A 26,740-nucleotide genomic window follows, 5' to 3' on the forward strand; every position below is an offset into this window, starting at 1 on the left:
CATCCTTCTAACACCTATATTAATCTCAACATTTTTCTTCAGAATGTAAGAAGCGTAAAAAATAAACTGTCTACGCTTATAGCACTTTTGTTTGAAGAAACTCATGCTATAATATGTTTAGTTGAAACACGGATGCAGGAGCCTCTTCAGGATGTTTTTCTACTGCCGAAAAATTTAAACTACACTCCATACATGACATCTAGGATTAATCGAAGAGGTGGAGGATCAGCAATTATTTTAAAATCCAACATTAAAGTTATTAACACCTACAACACCTGTTCGTACAACTTTGAGGGAATTTCTCTTCTGATCCAAATTAAAGATTCACTATTTCAAATATATAATATTTATAGTCCGCCTGGACCTACTGATGATATTATCAACGAAGTATTAACCTGGATCATCACTGTTCATAAGTCTCAATCTAACATAATTATAATGGGCGACTTTAATCTCCCCCTGCCCAAATATAATTCACAAAGGAAATTGCTATCCGACTCCTTATTAATTCTAGGAGCTAAAAGTATCAACGTCCCGGCTACAAGAGGTAATCAAGCGCTTGATCTAGTTTACTCCAATCTTCAACTTCAAGAAAAGCGTAGTAGCAACATTACATTTAGATCTGACCACAAAAGTATGGAATTGCAAGCAACAATTTGCTGTGGGAATCCTCGCCTCCCTCTAGAAAGCACTAAAAGAATATCATCAATTAAATTCCTTCAGAATTTAATTGATGATATTCTTTTTTGAGAAATTGATGAATTAAATTTCTTCAGCAAGAAAAGTTTTTGCAACTCTTATAATACTAATCATGGGATTCTCTTAAAAATATACCTGTTCAGGACGCCACGTTTCTACTAATAAAATGGTTAAATCAATTAAAAACAGAGTCGGCATCCAAATTTGTAAGACTTTCTTCTCAATCCAAACCGGGGTTCAAATCTCATCTAAAACCATACTTTAAAAGAAAACAAAAATGGCACAGGCAGTGGAAGAAGTACGGCACTTCATCAACATACGTAAAGTATAAAAAGAGCAGAGCACTGTTTCAGCTCAAAAAAATTCAGGCGTACAAAAATTACTTAACATTCAGGCTCAAGCATAATAAAAGAGCACTTTCTTCAAAAACAAGAGCTACCTTGCAGCATGACCAGACTTTGGAATGGATAAAATTAAATATGGAAACATGCAATTTTGACATCTGCAATGAAGATATGCAAAACAAATTTAAAGGATTCAATTCTTATAAACACGCAAATAGCGTTCAACATGAAATGCATCCTAATCAAGCCCTGCTAATCAACTAACTTGTAAACAAGAATACAGTTCAGAAAATTATTAACAAACTACAAATTGATAGTAGTGAAGGCCCTGACGGCATCTCTAGTTTTATTATTAAATTGTCCAGTGCATTCATCATTGATTCTCTAGTTCATATTATTTCCAGTTGCATCTCCCAGCCATTCCTTCCAAGATTATGGCAGACTTTTAGAATTACCCTGATTCCAAAACAGGCTAGTAATAATAACCATATAAGCTATCGTCAATAATCGCTAAGATTATTGATAAGATCATGCTGCCATATCTTCGGGATGCGATCTTCGCTAATGCACCCGACAACATGCGTTTTTGGTCCTACAGGGCGCTCTACAACAACAACAAGCTTAGCTGACACCATCGTGCGTATCCAAACTGCGTTTCAGGATAAAGCACAATGCGATGTCTTTTACTTAGACATCAAAGGTGCTTTCGACAACATTGATCACAAGAAAGCCATCGAAATACTGAAAAATCATTTCCTCATTGACACAATGGTTATATCCTATCTTGAGTACAGCCTAAATCATAGAAATCTCGTCTTCCCCACTAATACTGATAATATTCTCGTCACAACCGCAACAGGCGTTCCTCAAGGAGGTGTTCTCTCCAGTGTTATATTTTTAGCATCTCTACAACCACTCCTACAAGAAAATCCAAATCTGCTGGCTTATGCTGATGTTTTAAAATTGTTTATTTTTTCCAAATCTTGTGATGACGTATCCAAGGTTAGCCATGATGCGAATTTGCAGATGTGTGGAATCATCAAGTATCTGAAGAATCTCAATCTGACTATAAATACAAACAAATCTGCTCAAATAACTTATTCCTTACAGAAACAACCAAACCACATAGAAATTAAAATTGAAAATGTTTCAATTCCCAACGTATTTGCTCACAAAGACCTAGGAGTTGTTTTTGACAAATATCTTTCATTTAATTATCACTATGTATATGTTGCTAAAAAAATTCAAAAATCAAGATGGCTGATCAAGCAAGAAACAGCGGCGATTCAAGATAGAAAAACAGTCATTAACCATATTCAGAGATGCATTTTTCCCATTCTGTCCTATGCCTCCGAAATCTCGTCTGGTGCTCCTCAAGTTACAGTAAAAAAATTCCTTGCGCTAGAGTATTGGGTTCTTAGATGGCTGAACAATAAACTTCGTTTTCCCTGTACAATATCCAGGCAACAGCTTTATAAAAACTTAAAAACAAAGCGTCTGCAACAGATGATCAACGAGTCTGGAGTCATGCTTCTTGCAAAGTTAATTACTTCTGCATCCAGTTCACCAAACCTAATCAACATACTAGCTCCCACCAACAGAGAAAACTCAAGAAACCAACAACAATTCAAATCCAAGCTCTCCAGACTAAAACAAATGGACAGGATGTTCCCTAATGCATCCCTTCACCTTATAAATTATCATAACATTGATTGTAAGAGGTTGCTCAACTGTGAAGCCTACAGGAGTCTCATTTCCAAACAAATTATGAGAAATACAAACAACTGCCTGCCTGCAACCCAGTAACTACATCCGAGAGCCAAATGTGATGTTCTGCAATATATATTTTTGATCATTATAATTCATATTCGTTGTTAATGTATATATAGAATATCCTATGTACTTTTATATGCGGTATATATATATATATATATATATATATATATATTTGTCTCCTTTGTACTGAATTTATGCCCCTAGCCTACTGCTGTGATGGGCTTGCTGTAGTTGCAATAAATGAAAATTTAGTTATTTATTATTTATTTAATATACCTGCACCCAACGGCCTGTCATGGACATGCATAAATTGTTGCTTAAACATCCACCGGAGTCGACAGAATTTTTTCTCCATGTGGTCTATGTGAAGTAGAAAGGAGAGCTTCTGGTCAAAAATAACGCCCAGGTCGGTGTGTTGCTGAACAACAGAAATCGCGGATCCTCTTGTATTGGGTTGCACCATCTTTGGGTTCCGTTTGAGCGAGAAAGTCAACTGTTTCAACTTTTCAGGATTGATGTGAAGGCCGAAACCGGAGAGGAAGGCCTCGAGGTTCTGGATTTTCTCTACGATTAAGACATTTGTGTAGTCAGCAGTGTCTCCGGGATTGATAGCAGTGAACAGCTTTATATCATCAGCGAAAGTGATAATATCAGTTCGGCCCGTCACGAAAGGCAGAAGAACAGCTGAGAACAAAATACAAGAGAGGACCCCCACCTTGTGGGACTCCAGCTGTAATAGTTCTGGTGTAGCGCCGATTGGCATCGCAAACAATAATAGTCCTATTCTCAAGCATTGTCTGAATGAACCAGAGCACGTCTCCGCCTATAAACTATCATATGATAAAGAAGCTTATGGAATATATAAATCTGTCGTAATCAAGTCACAAAGGAAGTTAGGCAAGCTAAGGAAGATTATGTAAAGTATCTGGCAATGAATGCAGAGAAAAAGAGCAAAGGTTTCTATGAGTATATTAACTTTATAAGGAAGGGACTGAATCACATTGGACCACTTGTCAATGGGATAACTGTTGATGACCTGCTCAAGTTGCAGACAAATTGAATAGGTATTTTTCATCTACATTGATACATGAGGAATTCTTTCGGGGAAGTATGAGAGAGAAGTTTATCAAACTTTAAGTGACAGCTAAATGACTTTGTAATAACTGAAAGGAAAGTGTAATAGAAATTGTTGAAGCTGAACATAAAAACAGGCACTTGAGGTTGATGGAATCTATTAAATCATATTAAGGGACGCAGCAAAGGAGGTAAGCAAATTCTTACAATTAATTATGGCATCCTTGAATTCAGGGGAGATCCCTATGAACTGGGGAAGTGCAAATTTATTTGCAATTCATAATGGGGGATCGAAAGGTGATACTCAGAAATAAGGGATGCAGAATATTAATATGGGGAATAATAATGTGTACAGAGAGGCTAGATACGATAAGAGATGGGGATGGTACATACAATACTCTGCATTATACTCTACATAAAATCTTATGCAGTGCATCCAGTTAACATGGGTGCCCAGTGCAATGTTGAGTCAGTTTGGTGTAACATAAGCAACAGGAAAGAACAAATAAGAGTAGGAGTGTGTTAATGACTCTGATGAGCATAATGAACAACTCTACAGAGAAATAGAGCGGACCAGTAAATGAGAATGTCTTATAATTTTAATTTTTAACTTTAGAGATATTGTCTGCAGCTTGTTGTTGGTAATTGTACACTGACAAGACTTTTGAGAAATTATTGGATGACTGTTTTCTACAGTAGCATGTTAGAAACGGCAACCAGAGGGAGTAATATCCTTGATCTAATTATCAGCAGTGATAATTCATTAATTATGAATCTGGAAATAAAAGAAATACTACGTGGCAATGCTCACAGTTTGTTGATGTCAGATTTGATTATAGATGTAACTACCATGAAGGGTAAAGGAAAGGGCTTTCTTTGGTAAAGGTGACTAAGTGTAGGTAGACAGTTTTTAAATTCTATACAGAGCGGGGGGGGGGGCAACTGATTATGATACCATCAGCAAATTCTAAATGGGAAGCATCGAAGAAATTAATCGTAGAAACTATTAGACTTGTCGTACTAAGTAAGAAATACTCGTCAAGGTATATTCGTTCTATGTGGAGGTAAAATTAACTAATAAGACTCATTAGTTTATTTCACAGAAGAAAAATGCATGAGATGCGCTTAAATGAACAGACGACACAGAAGCCCAGCCAGTTACCAAATCATAAAGAACTTTAGGCAAGCAAAAGCAAATTACGCATAATCTTTGGCAAAGGAAAACAGCAGTTATATTTACTTATATAACCACAAAAAGGAAGAGAACGGATCAAATTGGTCCACTTCATACTGATGGTTCAATTGTTGATGATCCTGCTCACGTTGCTGACAAACTGAATGAGTATTTTGCATCCACATTCACAGATAAGAAATTCCTTAGGGAAGTGGATACCAGAAGTTTATCACACTCTAACAGGGAGCTAAATAATTTGATTTAACTTAGAGAAAAGTAGAATAGAAACTGTTGAAGTTTACATAAGAGAGGAACCTGGAGGTCTGCCGCGAACTGGATTTGTGAAAATGTAACCCAAATTCACAAAGGGTGAAAAAAGAAATTGCTGACCTGCTAGTTTAACTTCTGTTCCTAGGAAAATAATGGAGTCGCTGGTTAAAGAAGTAATGCAGGATCATCTAGACAAGTCTGCAATTATGCTTCAGACAACATGGGTTTGTTAAGGGGAAATCTTGTCAGACCAATTTTATGAAGTTGCTGATGAATGAGGGAAAATGTCCATCAAGAGGCGTGCAAGCTTCAAGAAACGTCCAGTAGACGGTGCATAGACGAAAATGGTCCGGGAAACAAAAACATATTAAAATTATGCACAGATTATAAGATGCCACAACCTACAATTTTTGGCCAATGTTATCAAAGCACGCTCAATTGTAATAAGATCAGTTTTGAGCACTTTTGTACAATTACTTTAATTACTGAAGATAGAAGACGATGAGTAGAAAAATATTGATAATTGAACAAATTTGTCGTAGTTTACAAAGAAATTATTTTTACATTAATCGGAGAGGTGATTAAGGCGATACACAAGGAAATTTATTCAAAAACTAGCAAAAATGGGACTTCAATGCTATTTTGCAAATAACGTAACAACGCAAATAAAATTCAAAGAAATGTTGCGAAGGGCGATAAAGCGGCCTATTAACACATTGTTTATTCTTTGGGAACCCTATCGAATAAATATATACATTATCTAATTATTTTTTAAACGTTTTACTCCGTTTTCTAGTCAGTAGTTCAGCCCCTTGCATTACCAATTTAACACAAAATGGCATCTTACTATTGAGAATTCTTTCCAAAAATAAGCTACTTCCAGCCAAAAAAACTGTGTTTTGGGGGAGAAGGCATGATGTCTGTGGAAGACAGTAACAAACGTATGCAGGGTTTTCATAAAGTCCTGTTCCTATTTTATAATTTAGTTATGTTACAATCAAAAGATAATGAAAAATACGGTTTTACGCAAATTATTTTGAACCTCCAAAAGTTTATGTTCCTCAATATGATGTTCAATACACCTCAAAGTGTACCCTTGGTGGTCCTTACAATATCACGGAGGAATTGCACCCCATTAATTATTTTAATTAAATGATAGCTATAATCATTTACTTACGATGTCCAGTAGATTCCATCCTGGAAGCTGTATTTACTGTGTCACCAAACAAACAGTATCGAGGCATTTTGAGTCCGACAACCCCAGCTGCACACGGACCTATGAAATTTAATAAAAATGTTTAGTGATCATTTTTAATGATCTATTGTAATTCTTGTGTTTTCTCTTTCTGTTTAAAAGGCAATTAACATTGAAAGTTAATTCGTTTACAGAAATTTTTATGAGGAGCTCCAAAACTGGCAAAATACGTAATTAAAATTTTTATATTTTTTAATTTTTTAGGAGCAATTAAATTTGAATTTCAAAAAACAAACAAGAAAGTTCCAAAATCATAGATTAGAACTGGAGCTCAATGACAAAAAATTCTCAAAGAGTGGGTAACCAAGCTTCAAGAGGAACCTTCTGATTAGTTAAAAATTGATTACCTAAATACGCTAATTGGTTAACGCAATTGATTAACTGAATAAGGCAAATTACTCTGACTTTCCTCCAGCTATTCACTTAGAGAGAATCATGGAGCAGATGATTAATAACGCAAACAGTTTACTTAGATTGTTCCCCCAACGGAAAAGTGGATGAATTTATTTGAAGTGTGATCTCCATGTATGCAGTGACAATTCGTTCTTAAAAATGCTCCAGAACGTATCTGTTTAGAGAACCTTGGCTTTCAGATGGCCAGTAACGTCCGTAGATATAAGCACAGAGTGTTTTTTTCGGCAATTTCACTAGTCTTTGCCTTATTAATCCAATATTGAGCGAACTGTTCATCCAGTCATTCGCTGACAGCACAGCTAATTAAAAGGCAAAGTATCATGCTGGAGCCATTTAAAATATTTGATTTGATAATTCGTAATGTTTGGAAAAACATCACTCTTTTATATACATTTCTCCTGCATGTGGCTTGGAAAATGAATGGACGACGTTGGTACTTCCCGGACCACATCACTCCATAACACGGCTTATTTCTTAGATAGGTAATCTACTAAAAGTTGTCTTTGAATCAGTAACGCACATTTTCCGATTAACTTCATATGACACATAAAAATTACCGTTATCACGAAAAATTAAGATTTTCTTCAGCCGATTCTGCATCCACGGAGCACTATGGGTCATCTAGAGTAAATTTCAATCACGATAATTATCGATCAGGAGGAAAATTTTCGAACAAAATAATCTTCACTTAGCGCTGCTTCAAGAATTTGCGATTTGTAAGGATGCCACTGATCTCTCTTCAGAATGCAGGGAATTCTGATACCCTAGTTTCTGTAGACATACAGCAGCAAGCTGAACGCCAACTTGTTAAATGATATCAAAAATTTTCGCTATACCATTTCGCTATTTTTGCTTCATTCTATAATCAGAGTTAAGAATTTTTTTTCTATGAAAGTTAAGTTGAGTTTCGAAATTCTGCTGAAGTGTGTTAAGATTATGTATTGAGGTGGACAATTTCAATCTAATACAATAAATGTTGAATTAGTTTTATGTTACTGTAATTCTGTTGAGACGTCTGGTTATGTTTGTTGTAGAGTTTAGGGCGTTTCACCAATTTATACCACTTTGCGCGGCATAAATATATTTCTCAAAACTGCATGTTTTTTATGGTCGATTTGCTGTTTGCTGGAAAAAATCACGAGTTTCCGAGAGAAAAAATCCATGTTAACTCTCCTTAGACCGACTAACTCAGCGACGTGGCGAAAAACGCCCATAGAAATTGCTCGCGTTATTGAAAAGAATTCGAATTCAGATCTTTTCTACCTTTTCTATGGCGAGTATGGTGATTCTGCCAACTGTGCTACCAGAGTTCTATGAAAAAAAAAAATTCTATGCATCATCCCTATTTCAACTAATTAACTACAAGATTAATAGGTTTTCCTATCTCTCCAGGCTATATTTTAGATTGGTAAGCTGTCTTGACTCTCAGCGTAAGCATTACCATTAGCATTAGTAGAGGCATATGATGCAAGAAAGCAAGCTTATGCAGCATCAGCCAAAAAAAAACAAAAAAAAACCCACTCCCATTTCACCCCTCCGTTCGTTCGAAATACCTGTCCAGCTGCGTTATTTAGTCTATCAACTTCCACAGCAAGGGATAGAAGTCTGGTCCACCGACAAACTACCCGCTGTCTAAAGGCTAATTTCCGCACATCTATCCTACATCTGTCTTTCCTCAATTCGAATTTATGCCCTCTCAGGTGATTATTCTGAGCAAGAGGAAGAATCCCATCGGCATTGAGCATGCTCAAACCATTCAAGGCTTTATACGCCTCTATCAGATCACCTCGCAGGTGCCTAGTCTCCAGAAACTGTAATTTGAAAAACGTAATGCTTTCTTCGTAAGCGCAACCCTTTGTTCCATTCACTAATCTTATTGCTCTTCTCTGTACTCGTTCCAGCAGCTCTACATCCTTCTTGAAATGAGGCCTCCAGACTTGTATACTATACTCAAGGTGTGGCCTGACCATTACCTTATACAAGGGAATAATAACATCCTTATCCCTGCTAGAAAAATTCCTGTATATCATTGACAAGACACCATGAGCTACTCTTGCAGACCGTCTGCACTGCTCAGAGAACGTCATATCTGCCTGCACAATTACTCCCAGGTCCTTTTCATTCTCTACCACTGTCAGTGTAGTACAACAGAGATGATACGTTGCTCTGGGGTTACTGTTTCCCATATGTAGTACTTTACATTTGTTAATGTTAAACTTCATTTGCCACCTCTCAGCCCATCTGCTCAACCTTTCCAGATCCTGTTGCAGCAGCATAGCGTCAGTAGTGTCCTTAACAACCTTGCCAACCTTTATATCGTCTGAAAACTTGGACATTAAGCTTCATATACCATTATCAATATCATTTGTAAATACAGAAAACAATAATGGACAAAACACTGAACCCTGAGCGACTCCACTAATAGCATTAGTCCACGATGAGCACTGTCCATTGATTACCGCTCTCTGTCTTCTCTCCCTCAACCATCCCTTTATCTATAGCAGCAATTTGCCTCCAATGCCACACTGCTCCAATTTGTGCAGCAGTCTTCCATGTGCAACAGTATCAAAGGCCTTTCTAAGATCCAAATATATATCAAAGTTTTTCCCTGCATCCAGTTCTTTTGTGACTGCATCATAGTATCCAATTAAATTGGTCAGGCAAGACTTTCCCTTTACAAAACCATGCTGTGTCCGAGCTATAACTGAAGTCTTGTCTAGATGATCCTGCATTGCTTCTTTAATCAGTGCCACCTTTAATTTTCTGGAACAGAAGTTAAACTCACAGGTCTATAATTACTTGTGTCACCTTTGATCCTCCTTTGTGAATTGGGGTCACATTTCCACATCTCCAGTCTATGGGTACCTCCCATGAGTCTAAAGAAGCTCTCAATAATTATGGCTAAGGGTTTGCTTACTTCCTTTGCTGCCTTCTTTAATATAACTGGATTGATCCCATCCACCCCGGGTGCCTTTTTTATGTTTATTCTCAATAATTTCTCCTCCACTATCCTCTCAGTTATTACAAAATTATCTAGTTCACTGCCAGAGTTTACTTCACCTCTGGAATTCCCCTTCCTGAATAACTCCTCATGTGTGAATGTAGATGCAAAATACTCGTTTAGTTTGTTAGCCACCTGAGCAGGATCCTCAACCGTTGAACCCTCATCCAGTGGACCAATCTGATTCATCCCTTTCCTTCCAGAGTTTACATAGGTAAAGAACTCTTTTCTGTTTTTCTTTGCATCCTTTGCCAACGATTTCTCATAATCTGCTTTTGTCTGCTTAAACTCCTTTGTGACTTGGTTACAGACCAGCTTATATCTATCATAGGCTTCCATCTCACCCATTAATTTATATGTATCCCATGCATTTTTCTTCTCTGCCGTATGTCTCATTAGTTCACCTGACATCCATTTAGGCCTAAACCTTGAACAATATTTCTTAGTTGGTATGTAAAGCCTAGTAGCTTCCATGATAAGTTCTTTGAATGCTTCCCATTTTGAATTTGCTGTTGGTAACATCATCAGTTGGTCCCACTGTATAGAATTTAAATACTGTCTCAAACCATCGTAGTCGCCTTTACGAAAGAAAAAACCCTTCCCTTTACCCCTGATGGTAGCTACCTCTTTCAGTAAATCCCACTTCAGCACACTGTGATCACTGCCACCTAGTGGTTCCTTTATCTGCAGATTCTTAATGCATGAATAATCACTACTGATAATCAGATCAAGAGTATTACACCCTCTAGATGCCTCTCGAACATGCTGATGTACAAAACAATCATCAAATAAATCCACAAAAGCCTTGCTAGTGTGTGAGTGACCAACCCACAAATTACAGTCAATATCTGGGAAATTAAAATCTCCCATTATAAGACTCTCTGATTTACAGGCCCACTCTATTTCCCTGTACAGTTCCTTATTATACTCATCAGAGTCATTAGGCCTATAGCACACTCCTACTCTCAATTTTGATCTCTCAGTGCTCATGTCACACCAAACTGACTCGACACTGCACTGTCCAACGATGTCGACTGGCTACACGTCCTTGGATTTTATGTTTCTTAATTAATAGCATAACCCCTCCTCCCTTCCTATCCTGTCTATCCTTGTACTCCCCAAATTCCAGTTCTGCATTCCTTATATCTATGTGACACCACGTCTCTGATATCCCAACAATATCTGCCTTTGATGTTTTGAGCAATACCTCAAATTCATCAAATTTATTTACCAAACTCCTAGCATTGGTGTACACACAGTATACGTGCACCTGTTCCTATTTTTAGCTACCCTAACACAACCCATGTGTTAACTTGTACCGCAATGACTCACTGCAGTCTCTGAAAACTCTTCAGGATAAAGTTCCATTTATAAATTATGAATGGAATTTTGATACAGTGATAATTTCGTCTGCAGCTCAATTGAGATCTGGATACCATATATCAATAGTTTTAATTTTGCGGTCACCTTAGTTATTTCACTATTATGAGAACTTTCTCTAGAAACATTCGACCATGACTATGTTTATTCATTCACTAACTTGGTCAGTGATCACAAAGGTTATTTTATTTTAAATTTCTCTTTCACTGACCCATTTAATTTCATTAAATGTAATACTAACGTGTCGGTTAAATGCCAGTTTAATTAAACAAAGCCAATGTTTCATTGGCTTTGTTTAATTAAAAAAGTTCATTGGCTTTGTGTTTAATTAAACACAAAGCCCTGAACGCATTAACTTTTATGGAGAGAACGGCAGTTCGCAATTCTAAGGCATACCTGTGTGCAAACCTATCCTTAGTTTCAGCTGTTCTTGTGGTCGATGACGTATTGTGAAAGACATTACAGCGTTGAGTAATGCTAGAGACATCCTGGCTACTTCTCTTGCGTGAAGATTACCGTTACGTACCGGAAGTCCCGAAACAACCATATAAGCATCACCGATAGTCTCCACCTTTGTATAAAGATTTCGTATAAAAATAAATTGCATTAGTCAATGGAAAGTTATGTGATAAAGTGACCAAGTATGGTCATACTTGAACAAAAATTCAAATCAGATATATATATGTTATTGAAATCTAGGTTTATAATTCATATCCTTTAAAAGTAAAAAATTCCAATTTAATTCAAAAGACTAAGAAGCTTCGTTTTCATCAATCGAAAATTTGAAATTTTGCAGTAATTTTCCCTCACTTACCCTTTTTTCAGATTAAGTGATAATTTATCTTTGGAAAAAAAAAATTAAATGAAGTATCGCTAACAAAATTTTCAATATTCAATTTTATTTGTAGTTTTAATTTTGAAAGAAACAATTATTTTTATGATATTGTGTGAATGAGTGATTAATTGATCAAAACAATGTATAAATAGTGTAACCATGAAAAGAATATGGTAATACGTGTATTACTTTATTGTTTTTTTTTTTTTTATGTGAACCCCAAACACGAGAGGTATTAGAACCTATAGTACTTAGTACCGTGCTTGGGTTGGAGACTGAGAAGACGAAAGAAGATATTTCTTGACATTGGACTTGAACTTCTGTAGATTGTAATTTTCAGGAAATACGTATGAAGGAAGGTTGTTCCAAAAAACCGCATTTGAATGAATAAACGAGAAAGATGAAAATTTCGTTCTGTGAGTTTGAAGTTGGACAGTAAATGGATGTTGGTGGTGGCGGCACGTGTTCGGACTGTTTTGAAAGAGAGAGCGGGAATTATAGAAGCTAATTCAGAAGAACAGTGCCCATGGAAGTATCTGTAGAAGAGGCATGCAGCAGAAACAGTGCGTCTATGAGACAGCGAGTGGAGAGATTCTGTTAGAGATGAATCATTAATTAACCTAACTGCCCTCTTCTGAATGGAATCAAGAAGCCTGAGAGAAGTTTTGGGGGCACCACCCCAGATGTGGGAACAATATTCCATGGCAGGGCGGATTTGCGATTTATACAGAGTGAGCAGCTGTTTGGAAGAAAAGTAACGCCGAGAGCGAAAGAGAAAACCAAGTTTTTTAGATGCAGAGAAAGCAATATTTGTAATATGCTTGAGCCAAGAGAGATTAGAAGACAGGGTAATCCCCAAAAGAGATATATCCTTTTGCCTAGAAATTGGAATGTCACTAAAGATAAGCATAGGAGCAGAAGAATCCTTTTTGCGAGATATAAGACAAGACTGAGTTTTAGAAGGGTTGAAATCAACTAAGTTGTCTTTGCCCCACTGGAGAATTACCTAAAGATCGGCATTTAAGGAATTGGTACCAGATTTTCGAGAAGTTGAAGCTGATTGAGCAGGACAAGGTTTCTCAAAATGGAAAGTTGAATGCAATGTGCTATCATCAGCAAAACTATGAATATGATTTCCAGTCAATGGAAGAAGGTCATAGATAAAGAAGAGGAAAAGAGTGGGGGAAAGAACTGAACCTTGGGGGACACCGGCATTAGTGAAGAAGTTAGAAGACAGAGAGCCATCAACCATCACCCTCAGTGAGCGATCAGAGAGAAAACTGGATAACCAATTACTAAAAACAGTTGGCAAACCATAAGATGGAAGCTTGTTTAGAAGACCTTTATGCCAAACACGATCAAAAGCCTTTGAGATGTCAAGAGCAACTACTAGTGTTTCACCGAACCTTTCCATTGAATTAGTCCATAAATGGGTAACATAAGCCAGAATATCACCAGTGGATCGACACTGACGGAATCCACACTGGTGATCGTTGATCAGACGGAAGGTTTCTAGGTAGTTTAAGAGTTGGCGGTTAATTGATTTCTCCATTACTTTAGAAAGAATAAAAGTAATTGCAATGGGACGATAATTGGATGGGAGGGATTTGTCACCCTTTTTAGGAACTGGCTGGATATGAGCAAATTTCCAAGCAGAAGGAAAAACACCTTTAGAATAAGAAAGTAAAAAAAGGCGGCAAAGAATAGGAGTAAGTTCAGGAGCACAGTTTTCGAGAACAAGTGGAGAAATACCATCAGGACCTGGAGCTTTCGTAGCATCCAGATTCATCAAAATCCTTATATCCTTTTGACGGAAGACCACAGGAGGCATTGAATGGAGAGTGTTGGGAATGGTGGGAGGTGTTTTACGAAGATCATTAATACATGTGCTCTTTCTTTCTTATAACGAATGTGATCGGCAGGATGACCCGTTCTTTGCCATTTTCTATACAGTTTTTGCTTCCTGAGGAAACTTGCTTTCAGTTGTGGGTTAAACCATTCTTTTGTTCTCTCAGATATTTTGATTTCTTTTGCTGCTCCTTCCAATGCTGTTTGGTATAGCTTTTTAGTGATCATTTCTAAAGCTTCGTCTACTGGCTTTTCTTGCAGATCATTCCAGTTGTAACTAGTCAGGTGACTGAGAATGACTTCTGCATTAATATACTTCACGGAGAAAAGATACTTACTTTGCTTTTCCCAGTTCGTGTGTTTACCCTGCGTGTATTTGTGTATCTTCAGTGCTGCTTCTATTTCAATGGGATTGTGGTCCGACTTAAATTTTATGCAGTTTTGCGCTAGCCTTACGTCTAAGGAACTATGATACAACAGGTCAAGTTGCTGCATTCCCCTTGTCACTGGTGTCGGAAGCTGCGTTAAGTGCAATGCACCCAATGTCGCATCCAGCTCTTTCTTGGCCTCCGTGTTTCGGAAGAGGCAAATTAAAATCTCCCGCTGTTATTGTGTCGACTGATGGCTTTAGATTTGCAGCAAGCCACGCATAGAGTTCGTTTCTTGTCTCCTTTGTGTGCTCAGGTGGGAGGTATACGATGCATAACTGTATTTTGACGTGCTCTTTTGAAAAGGTAACACAAATCCCTTCAAAATTATTTGAATTGGTTTTTCGTTCTCTTATAGGCTGGTATTTATTTTGATAGCAAATTATAACTCCTCCTCCTCGCCTATCTGTTCTTCCGGTTCCCACACATTTGCAGTTTGCTGCCGCAGTTAGCCGATCTAACTGTTTTCCATTTCCCAACCAAGTTTCGATTAGGCAAATGAAATCCAGGTCCTCGTACATCATCATCGTTTGTAAGGTGTGGAGCTTATTTGAGATGCTCCTCACGTTTTGTGCAAACAAATGGATGTGATGTTCTGCCTCCCCAGCTGGGGGTGGTAGTTTTTTTGGTTGCTATTGAGCCCGATTCCTTGCATCATTTTTATCCAGTGGTCTGGCCCATCTGTCTCTGGCCAGGCGTTTACGTCTTGTAGGCGAGTTGCTTTATCTGGTGGACAAGAGATTATGAAGGAGGAGTAAGCTGGGTGTCGTGTTTTCACTTGCTTTACTTCCACAGTTATCCCATGTTCGCCCTCACACATGGCTTTAATGTTTCTGGGCTGTGTTGTGGGCCCCAGCCTTGATACAAAAATTTGCTCTCTGGTTGCAACGGAAGTAATGTTGTAGATTTCAGAAAACCGTTTGTTTGTTTCAGGTGTGTTACAGGAAGACACGTTAATACTTTCTCTGTGTACTGGATTACGTCGTCGGCCGTCCTCGGCGAGAGTAGGCATGAAATTTTGGGATGAGCGGGTTTTTCTACCCACAAAAGTGTTATGCTTTTTAGGTAGCATAGTGATGTGTGCATAAGTGAGTGGGTTTGCAGGAACATGATCTGAGGGGGAAGATGTAACTCTGGCGTTCGTACTCTTGGAATACATGCATGCCTCAATCATTTCAGTGGATTCTTGTTGTCCTAATATTTCTGAGACTTCTTTATTTTGGTTTCGACTTTTCCTAGTGGAATGTGTTGAGCCATTTCCTTGTGCTGCCCTTAAAGTTTCACTGGGTTTGATACTATTGCTTGCGAGATCCTGCTGCAAACAGACAGTTCGCGGCTGGGCTTGAAATTCACATATTATTTGGCTGTCTTGTAGTTTTGCAATTCGTTCTGATATGTTTTCCCCCGAATGCAATTCGTTCCTTGTCTTCTGTTTGTGATTTGCTATGCTTTCTATCCTCCTGTGCAGTCTATGCATATCACCTCTTTTCTTTGGGTAGCTCTGCCTTGCATAGCAAGCTTCGTCGGTTACGGGGGCCGCTGAGCCACCTTGTGCAACGAGGACTGATTCAAAGCATCCTATCTTTTCCTCCAGTCGTTTAAGGGTGTGCAATATTCTACTGTTTTGTTCTTTGAGAAGAAAATTCTCTTCCTGCAGTTCCTGTAGCATTTTATGTACAGGGATGAAATTGCTCGCGAGGTTTTCAGCGTATTCCGCAGCCTGCATCGAAAAGGGGCTGATGCAGTCTGCAAGGATATCCTTTAATTCCGTACGCGAGACATATTGTTTACGGTTCTCTTCCTGCCTTTCATTCGGGCTATGATTGCTCCTCTGTCTAGCGGAAGCCCCTTCAGAGTGCTCGCAGTCTTCCGGGCAAATATCGCATCCCAAGGTTTCAAAAATTGATCCTTCAGGATGGCCCAAGATGCCATTTCCAAGGTCAGTCTGCGAGAGGATTACTCTTGTTACTTGTTCAAGGTCGTTAATCTGTTCATCGCAGGAATCTTCACAAATGACTTCATTAGGTAATTCTTCATTATTTTTCCCTGTTTGTTGCCTACACGCGTCACATTCAAACTTGCGTTTTCTAGTTTTGTTTAATCTCTTAATATCTACAGAAGTACAATCAGGCTTATCAACGATCTGCCCAATAAGGCCACTGTTGGACCAGACAAATTTCCAATGTTCATCCTTAAAATAAGTAGTCCATTTATAATAGATCTATTACTGCACATCTATCAGGAAATCATCAGGTCAGGAGCTTTCCCGCAAGCTTGGAAAAATTACATTGTAACCCCAATACCAAAGATTAAACACCCAAAATTGGCTAAGGATTACAGACCAATTTCTGTTAGTTGCACCCTACAGAAGGTATTCGAAAAAGCACTGCTTCCCACCATCAATCAACACTGCTTCAGCCATAGACCACCGCATTTGCACTCAGTCATTTCTGGTAGATCAACAATAACAAACTTACTGGAAACCCTTTTTCGCGTGCAGAAAGCACTAAATGAGAAAAAGCAAATTGATATTATTTTTTTGGATATCTCTGCAGCCTACGACAACGTCTCAATTCCAGCGCTCATTGCGATTTTAAGGAATTATTTTAATGTAAGAGGAAATTTGTTAACTATAATAACCAGCCTGCTAGAACATAGAAAACTTACTGTTAAGCACCAAAAGCTACAATCTTGCTTTACCATCTCGCGAGGAGTGCCACAAGGGGGAGTTCTTTCGGCTACTCTCTTCGCGGCCGCCCTGGAGCCGTTTCTTGCACGGTACTACAATTTTATAACATATGCTGACGATGTAAAATTCTTCATCACTTCCAAAGACCATGAATCAGCAGAAGATATTTGCCAGATGGCAAATAGCACAATCCGAGAATTTGAGAGCTACCTGGATTGCATCGGGCTCCGTATTAATGCACAGAAGTCTGCCCAAATGACCATAACTTACAAGCAGAATAAAAATGACATCTCGATCTCTGTGAACGGGTCTAGTGTGGAAAAAGTGCACTCTCACCTGGACCTGGGTCTTAAGTGGGATGACAGACTCACCTTTGCTCAACACTTCGCCCATATGAAGACAAAAATATTCGCCGCTTTATGGGCTACTAGACAGGAACTGGTAGGAATTAGGGATCCTCGGCTAGCGACCAAGTACATTTTAATCTGTGTCCTGCCAATTGCAATGTATGCCTCGCAAATCTGGTCTTCCGCTCCATATTCACATTATAAGTCCGTCCTTGGGATCGAGTACTGGTTCTTGCGATGGCTTAATAGAGCTGCTGGCCACCCTTTTACTATCTCAAGGGCCATTCTCTACTCAAACCTTAACATCACACCTTGGATGCAGCGGACAATTAACAGGAACATACACACTCTCGCACAAATGCTCACAGGCAGAGTAGATGCTCCAGTCCTGGATAATATTCTAGTCAAACCGCGTGCCACTGCAAGACGTTGCGGAGAAGTAAATAATCCACTGCGTCCAGTCCTGAACAATCTTAGTAGCCTGCAAAGATTTTTCCCATCAAATGCAGCGAAAATATTTAACTCACTACACATAGATGCCGAAAAACTGTGTGAGGATGCAGCCTACCGGAAAGAGATCTTCCAGGATTCATACAGACTTACCGAAATATGAATCGGCTGCAAAGTACCAAAGAATTGTGAGTAAAAGAGAAACTTTCTACTTTAAGAACAATAATAATTTGTTGACCAGCAAAATATACCTTCTGTAACAGTTATGTAAGTTATATGTGGAATTATCAGTGAATTGTAAATATATGAGTTGTATAATGTATGTACAGAATCATTAATGTGTAAATACTGTATAAATTAAACATAAAATGTGTATATAATATTTCGGGACGAGACTACGTGTTCAGTATATGTAACCCACTGCTCGTAGTATCTCGTACCCTGATATGTACTTAGCACCCTCCTGGCACTTGCCGTCCCGGGGTGGTTTCCTTATGGAAATAAACAGATAATAATAATAATAATAATAATGAGCTGGAAGAAACATTGCATGCTAACAGGTCAGCTTTATCCTTGGCTGAAGTGACAACAGAACCATCTGGTTTGGACAGAGGTGGGAGCAGAGATGGGCAAAAGTTGCGGCCAATAGCTTTGGCAAGAGACCAGAATGCTCGGCTATCGTTAGGGCAAGAAGCAAGTTTTCTACTCTTAGCCTGTTCAAACTCTATTTTGTACTGATTAATAACTGCTTTACAATTGTTGCGAGCTTTGGTGTAGGCAGAAAATGAAACTGAAGAATTAGAAACAAGCCAATTACGATATGCAACATTCTTCTCTTGGACAGCCTTAGCACATTTATTGGAAAACCAAGGTTTAGATAAAGGACGAGATTTTAAAGTGGAGTGTGGGATAAAGAATTCCATTCCTGCAAGAATATGGACATGTGGACATGTGTATATGTAAGGGCGGCACCTAGAACGTTTGTTCAACTCCGCCTCGTGTCTCTGTGAAGAACAGTATCACTACAAATGGGCCAGATGTGTGTGTGTGACGTACGTTTGTGTGTATCATGTGTGTGTTCTGTTCTTATGTTCTGGCCACTTGGCTACCCAGAAGCACGAGTACCCAGAATCATCAGTCGATGATTCTGGGTACTCGTCCACACCACGGGAAGGTGGGCCAGTCCCAGAAAAACACGTACTGTCTCAAGAGAGACTCTTACCCACCTAGTGTTGCCAGAAGGTGGAACAGATTCCTCTGAGGGCCCATTCCAGAGGGAGGAGATAAAGACAGAAGAGCCCAAAAAAAATAAAAAAAATAAATAAATAAATAAATAAAAAAACCACCCGTGGTGCAGTTAGGGGAAAAGAAAAAAAAAAAAAAAAAAGAGTAAAATAATAATAAATTACTTAATAAAAAATATATATTAAATAATAATGATAAAAAATAATAATAAAAAATAAAGAAATAAGAAGAAGAAGAAAAAAGCAATTTAATTAAATTGGCTGCACCAGAGTGGGAACTCAAGGCAGAGCGCGTGAAAAAGAAAATTAATTAAAAAAGATACATATATATAATAATAATAAAAAAAGGAATAAAAATAAAAAAAAAAAAAATAAAATAGAAATAAAAATAATAAAATAAAATAAAATAAATAAATTGGCTGCACTAGAGTGGGAACTCGAAGCAGAGCGCGTGAAAAAATAAAAAATAATAAAAATAGATATAAAATAAGTAAATAAATTGGCTGCGCTAGAGTGGGATCTCAAGGCAGAGCGCGTGAAGAACAAATTAAATAAATAAGAAAAATGATAATTTAATAAGAATAAAGAAAAGAATAGTTTGATTTAGGAAATAAAGAAGAAAAAAAATAAATAAATAAAATAAATAAATAATTGAATGAAATGAAATGAAAATGAATGAATAAATAAACTGGCTGCACTAGTGTGGGAACTCCAGACAGCACGTGGAAAAGAAAAAAAAATAATAAATAAATAAATAAAATTAAGAAAAAAAAAAAAAAATTAAGAAGATGGTGGCATGCGAATATAGAACTCTTTATATCACTGAAGAGGTATTGTTAGGTGCAGTAACAACTATGTAGCTCTGCTTCCTGCGCTTAAAGACTTCGGATGCATAGGATTGGAGTGCCTTTAGATTGTCAGGTGTTTGGATTTTCACTGACATGATCTGAGCAAACGTTGACATCAGAAGTTTTGAAACAGTAATCCGACAAAGGAAAAGAAGAAAATAAGTCTCGCAGGTCATCCCATTTTGCATTCTTGTAATGCCAAACAACACGAGGTTGGGAATAGCCATGAGATAAAGGTTCCATTGGAGAAGAGACAATCACCAAGTTGTGATCTAAAGTGCCTAAAGGAGCTCTCACTTCGACCGTGTACTTAGAAGGGTTGTTTGTGAGAAAAAGATCAAGCGTATCGGCTGTATGATTAGGATTGTCCGGTATTCTTGTAGGTAAATGAACAATCTGTGCTAGGTCATTAGTAATTGCGAAAGCCTCAGCAACTCGACCTGCTGGGTCGGTGTGATTAGAAAACGGAAGCCAGCTGGGGTTGTGAACATTAAAATATCCAAGGAAAATTACCTCACTCTTAGGAGAGTTGGACTGGAGAAAGTCAAGTTGTAACGAGAGGAAGTCAAAGAGCTCCAAGTGATTAGTCGTGTTGGGAGAACGGTAGAGACAACAGATGAATTTGACACAATGAGGTAGAGAGATTTTAAGCCAGAGAAGATCAAAGAGAAGAGATTCCAAATTGCTAAGTCCCTGACAGGGAATATCAGAACGGACATATGCACAAGTACCACCTTTGAGGCGAAAGGAATCAAACAGCGAATAATTTGGGCAACTGAGATGAGCAGTAGTTGAATCAACCGATAACTGAGATTCTCTCAGAAAAATTACACGAGGTTTGGCAGACTGCAAGTGGAAATGGACATCGTTGAGATTAGAATTGAGACCACGTATATTTGTGAAATGAATTAGGAAGTCCTTGGGAGGTTTAGATCTTTTCGCAGATAAGCTTACTCTATTAGTTTGAAAATTCATGTTATATTCAATAGTAAGAAAAAGTGGGTGGGACATGCTCTATGAAGTAATGAAATTTTTGGATATGGCCTACATGTGGTAAGAATATACCCAGATCCTTGACATAACGTGGCCTCAACAATGCTCCCCGCATACACACTACTCGGACTCCCTCCAGTCACTATCTGGCAGAGTAGAGGTAGCATGATTATACACTAGCTGACCCGGAAGCTTCCTAGAGAGTTACCAATAGGTCCGGTCCGGTGTACTAACTAGCGGCCGGCCTGCGAAAACCGTTTTAGAGCTGTACCCTCGAAATGTAAGGAATATTGGATCTCGCCACGACGTTCATCATAACCTCAAAAGTCATCAATCATACTGCATGATGGAAGAGATAGGGAAGGGTTGACCGGAACTTAGCTCTAGAGAGTAAACATGGGTTCCACCACTTCAAGCCTCCAATAAGCAAAGTGGTGGTATTTCACCGGTTGATGAGAGTCATCTTCCACCTAGTACTGCCTGGTAACATAGAGGGGCGGCGTTCTTCCATGCAGTGTAGGCGCCACACCTCGACCCCTGCTTATGTCGATTCACACCTGGGTGGTCACCCACCATGTACTTGTGCATGGGGGTTATACCCAGGATTACTAACAGTCCCACCATCTTGAAGGTGCAAGCAGAGGATTTGGCTGTCACACCGTCTGGACATCGCCGAAATTGGGTCCACTTGACTTGAGTGTCACTCGAATATCAGTTCCATCAGCGTTTTAGACTCCAGGTAGCAAGTACAGCTTGTCTGGCATATCTGAGAGAATGTCTGTGACAACCTCAATTGTTGATATTGCTGCTGCTCATACTGCTTATTAACTAATGAAATTCCTTTTTTTCTGGCAGTCCTGTTCTGTGGTAAAAAAGTGTAAAGTGCAAAGTGTATTCGTACTAGCGGCACCAGGGGTTTCCCCCATCTCCGCGTTGCTTTCATTGTGGTTGTAACAGTTCACTGCAAAAGGCCAGAAATTTAAACGTGAATGGATTTTGTAAGTATTGTATATTGTATTGTAAGTATTGTATTGTAAGTATTGTATATTGTATTTGTAAGTATTGTATATAGTATTTGTAAGTATTGTATATTGTATTTGTAAGTATTGTATATAGTATTTGTAAGTATTGTATATTGTATTTGTAAGTATTGTATATAGTATTTGTAAGTATTGTATATTGTATTTGTAAGTATTGTATATAGTATTTGTAAGTATTGTATTGTAAGTATTGCATATTGTATTTGCAAGTATTGTATATTGTATTGTAAGTATTGTATATTGTATTTGTAAGTATTGTATATTGTATTTACAAGTATTGTATTGTAAGTATTGTATATTGTATTTGTAAGTATTGTATTGTAAGTATTGTATATTGTATTTGCAAGTATTGTATTGTAAGTATTGTATATTGTATTTGTAAGTATTGTATTTGTAAGTATTGTATATTGTATTTGTAAGTATTGTATTGTAAGTATTGTATATTGTATTTGAAAGTATTGTATATTGTATTTGTAAGTATTGTATATTGTATTTGTAAGTATTGTATATTGTATTTGAAAGTATTGTATATTGTATTTGTAAGTATTGTATATTGTATTTGTAAGTATTGTATATTGTATTTGAAAGTATTGTATATTGTATTTGTAAGTATTGTATATTGTATTTGTAAGTATTGTATATTGTATTTGAAAGTATTGTATATTGTATTTGTAAGTATTGTATATTGTATTTGTAAGTATTGTATATTGTATTTGAAAGTATTGTATATTGTATTTGTAAGTATTGTATATTGTATTTGAAAGTATTGTTCTTCTGGCCATTTTAGCCGCTAGGCCCCACCTGGAGCCCAACGTTGCCCACACGTAACCTCATGGTGGCATATCAGGTACTCAGTAGTTGATATTTTACTCTGGCAGGCCCTGCCACCTACTTTTCTGAGATTTCAGTGGCTAGGAGGGCCTATAAAAAAAAAAAAAGAAAAGAAAGATTGTGGGGGAATAATCGCTGAAAAGGTTTAAGCCGAAAGGGTTTTGCGTGCGGGGTTTGAATTTGGACCTGTTTTAGTTTTTCACATTGTTTGGGACATGCGCTGGTGCAGAGCCAGAGTAGGGGAGAGACTGAAGACTGGTTGGAAAGTCAGAAGTATGCGGACAATAGAGTAGTTGCCCCTGCCAGGGGATTGGGAATTAAAGATGAATAGGACTAGAGAGTCCTATTCAGACCGACAGATGGCGTACCGCTTGTAGTTCCTGCAGTTATATCCAGTCCGGGTTTTTTGTCACTTGCTTTGTTTGCATGAAATCATCTTCATCGAGTAGTTCCTGTGGCTGTGTTTAACCATATTCCTTGTCACTTTGCTATTTTCTTTGATTTTTATTGGGTCCTTTAATCCGTTTGTACTCTCAGTTCGGTCGAGGTTGTCTTCTTCCATGCTTATTTTGATTTTCTCTTGCTCTTTGCAGTCTTGTGGGGTGGTCTATTTTCTTCGAGTATGCAATTTCTTTTTATTCATTATGGATGGAAATTCTCGTGAAAACTGTCTGAAAGCCGCAAAGTTGTCTTCTGTGTCCACAGATGGTGTTCTTGGTTTTTTGGCATGTATTGTATTTTAGTTATTAGCACGCGTCTGTGTTTCTCATAGTCGTGCATAATATGATGCCATGTTTCAGGCTCACCACAGGTGCAAGTTAGCTCCTCCATTATACCCAGAATGTTCAATTTTGCCTTGAATGGGCCATGGCCCGTTAGTAATTAGGTTGCATTTAATCCTGGATTAAACCACGGGAGCGAGGGGACTTTTGTATACATATTGGCAACCTTTGGTATGAATCTCTTCATCATTTCGCCTTTGTTTGATGCTGTTCATCTGTCCTGCCACAGCTATAGCAGATGAGTCACGATTCTATGCTTTTCTGCTTTGCAGTTGATATTTGGTTATAGGGTGAGCCCATAGATTATAGCGGGTGTTCCTTAGACAGGTGATACAGCAGCCCACAGCGAGTCATCTCCAGATCCAGTGGGAGGACCCCTGTCAGGTCCTCGAGGGCGTGCGTGTTCACTGTTCTGCATGCACGAGAGATGATGAGCATAATGATACGCTGGTTGTGTCCAGGTGTCTTTTATTTGCTGCTGTTCCTGCATTTTTCTACCATATTGGGGATCCGTAGGTAATGGCTGGGATGAAAATTGCTTTGTAGTACAGGGAAAAGGTTTTTCTGTTTAATCCGTCCCTGCATGAGACTCTTGCTATTAATGCTGCGTATTTCCTTAGTTTTTCTTTCAGGTGGATGATGTGGAGGTTAAGGATAAATTACTGTCGATTGTAATTCCTAAGTATCGTATTTGTTTTGTAAGTTTGATGGTTGCTCCTGCTATCTTTATGTGCGCTGGTCTGTAGATGTCGAGCACCCCTTTCAGTAGAACAGAGTTCGTCTTCGTGGGTGAGATCTTCACCATGTGTAGCTTTGCCCAATCCTAACACCTGTATTGTCTCTTTGCACGAGTCTCAAGGCTCGGTCTGGAGTCTGCCTCCACCATCATCAGGACCAAATCGTCAGCAAAGGCCTGGCAGTTCACTTCGCCCAGGTCCTGAGCTAGGAAATCGTCAAAGACAATGTTCCACAGGAGCGGCCCCAGGACCAAGCCCTGGGGGAAGCTCCTGCGGACTCATCGAGCCACTTTTCGAAAAGGTGTTACCACCACAATTCTTTGGCAGTTAGGTAATCCTTTTTACAGTTGTAGAGGTTTGTTAGGAGCACTGATTCCCAGAGCTGGCCGAGGACACTCAGCCACTACAGGGTGTCGAACGCCCTGGCGAAGTGCACTGGGGAGTACTTCCTGTCGATGACTAGGGAGTACTTCCTGTCGCATTGGGTTGCTTTGAATATAAGGTTTTGGACTGCTTATATGGTTGATAATCCCGGTTTGAATCCATATTGTTTTAATGATTCTAGGTTTGCGGAATTGTAGTGGCTCATAATTCTTTTGTGTCACTGCGTTTCGTATAGTTTACTCAGGGTAGTCAGTAAAGCTATCTAACGTTAGGAATCTGATTGTTCTGGTGGCTTGTTAGGGTTCTTCAGGATGAGTTTTAGATTTGCAGTTTTCAGGAGGTTGGAAATTCCCCACTTGCAGGAAGCAGTTTAATAGGATGAGCAGGAGGCCAGGTATGTATTCCACAGCATTTTTCATCAGCTCCGGTTTCAGGAGATCTGGTCCTGGGCATTTCCTATTTCGCATCTGTGCCGCATTATTTTAAAGTTCCTCCATGGCGAAGGGCGGCTCCATTTGTTGAGATGTGTATGCCTCGTTCGCTTGGGAGATTTCTTCCTGCTTGTCACTGAGGAATGTCTGGGGTTTCTAGAATGATTGTATTTAGAATGTTATTAATTCAATCATCCCATGTTGTAGTGAGGAATCCTTGAGGCGTTTTTGTTGCCGTTGTTATTTTCCCCCTGGGGATCTTATTTGTGGTTATTTTTTAACCACCCCAGGGGGCCATTATTTTCGGTCACAGAGACTAGTCTCTTCCAGGAGGCTCTCTTATTTTCTTTATTTTTTTCAGAATAGGCATTGCATAGTTGTTGGTTTGATGTCTCAGATAGGCTACCTCTGCCAGTGGCCAGGTTCTCTGCGCCTTCTGGTATTCTTTTCTCTTTAATTCGTCTTGCTTTCGTTGTCTTTGCAACTCTGGGGTCCACCACGGCATGGCCCCCACGGTGGGTGTCTTCCTTTTCATTGCCATTTCTGCTGCAGTGGTTACAATGTGGGTGACTTTCTCCTGGATCCTGTCCACGTTTTACATCCCATCCAAACTATTATTTTTAGGCCACCAAAATAATTAAATTCATCTACCATGCTGTGTGTCATATGTTTGTTAATTACGAGTATTCTATGGCCGATTTGTCTGTTTTGCTGGACGAAAATCCCCAGATCCTGGGAGAAAAACTTGCTATCTACGCCTGAAACCGACTACCTCAGCCATGGAGTGAAAAAAGCCCATAACAGTTCCTCGCGTCATCGACGAGATTCGAACTGTTGTGGGGAGGACGGTGACGATACCACTATGCTACTCATGCAGACTGTAAGTAAGTGTCTTGCGTCTGTAAGTAAGTGTAAGTGTAAGGGTGCGTTGTTGTTATATGGCACCATGGGTTTCCCCTATCTCTGCATTGCTTTCATCGTGGTGAACGAGTTCACTCGGAAATGCCAGAGATTTAAAGTGTGTAGGAATTGTTCATGTGTTGTGTTCTGTACCGTTGTTCATCTGGTCATTTAGCCGTTGGACCCCTATTGAGGCCCAACGTTACACCCCGAGGACGAACACCATGAACCCAGTAGCTGTAATTTCACTCTGGCAGGGCCTGACACTTAATTTCCTGGGATTTCGGCGGCTAGGAAAATAAATAAATAAATAATAAAATTTTAAATAAATAAATAAAATAAAAAATAAAAAATATATAAAAATAAAATAAATAAATAAATAAATAAAATAAAAAATAAAAAATATATAAAAATAAAATAAATATATAAATAAAAATAAATATATAAATAAAAATCTGCGCTATCGTAGGGGTAATATCACTTTCGTTTGCTAGGCCGAGTTTTGGGCGTAAGGTAATTTTATCATATTAAGTTTTTGATGTGTTGGGCTTTTTCGCTATGATGAA

The 26,740-nt window shown here is 38.5% G+C and overlaps 1 protein-coding gene across 3 annotated transcripts in view; it reads right to left on the reverse strand.

The window, feature by feature from the left end:
- Nucleotides 1–26,740, reverse strand: part of LOC150088279 (atrial natriuretic peptide receptor 1) — a 1,689,763-nt gene that overhangs the window by 266,902 nt on the left and 1,396,121 nt on the right. For all 3 annotated transcript variants that reach the window (XM_090369441.1, XM_090369442.1, XM_090369440.1), the window contains 2 exons: nt 11,784–11,958; nt 6,515–6,613 (listed from right to left, as the gene is read on the reverse strand). In XM_090369441.1, coding sequence (XP_090225567.1) covers nt 6,515–6,613; nt 11,784–11,958 — 274 coding nt within the window. The remainder of the gene's footprint in view (nt 1–6,514; nt 6,614–11,783; nt 11,959–26,740) is intronic.

The sequence above is a fragment of the Mastigoproctus giganteus genome, chromosome 3 (genome assembly GCF_048544385.1).
Source record: "Mastigoproctus giganteus isolate SK-2022 chromosome 3, ASM4854438v1, whole genome shotgun sequence".
NCBI lineage: Eukaryota > Metazoa > Arthropoda > Arachnida > Uropygi > Thelyphonidae > Mastigoproctus > Mastigoproctus giganteus.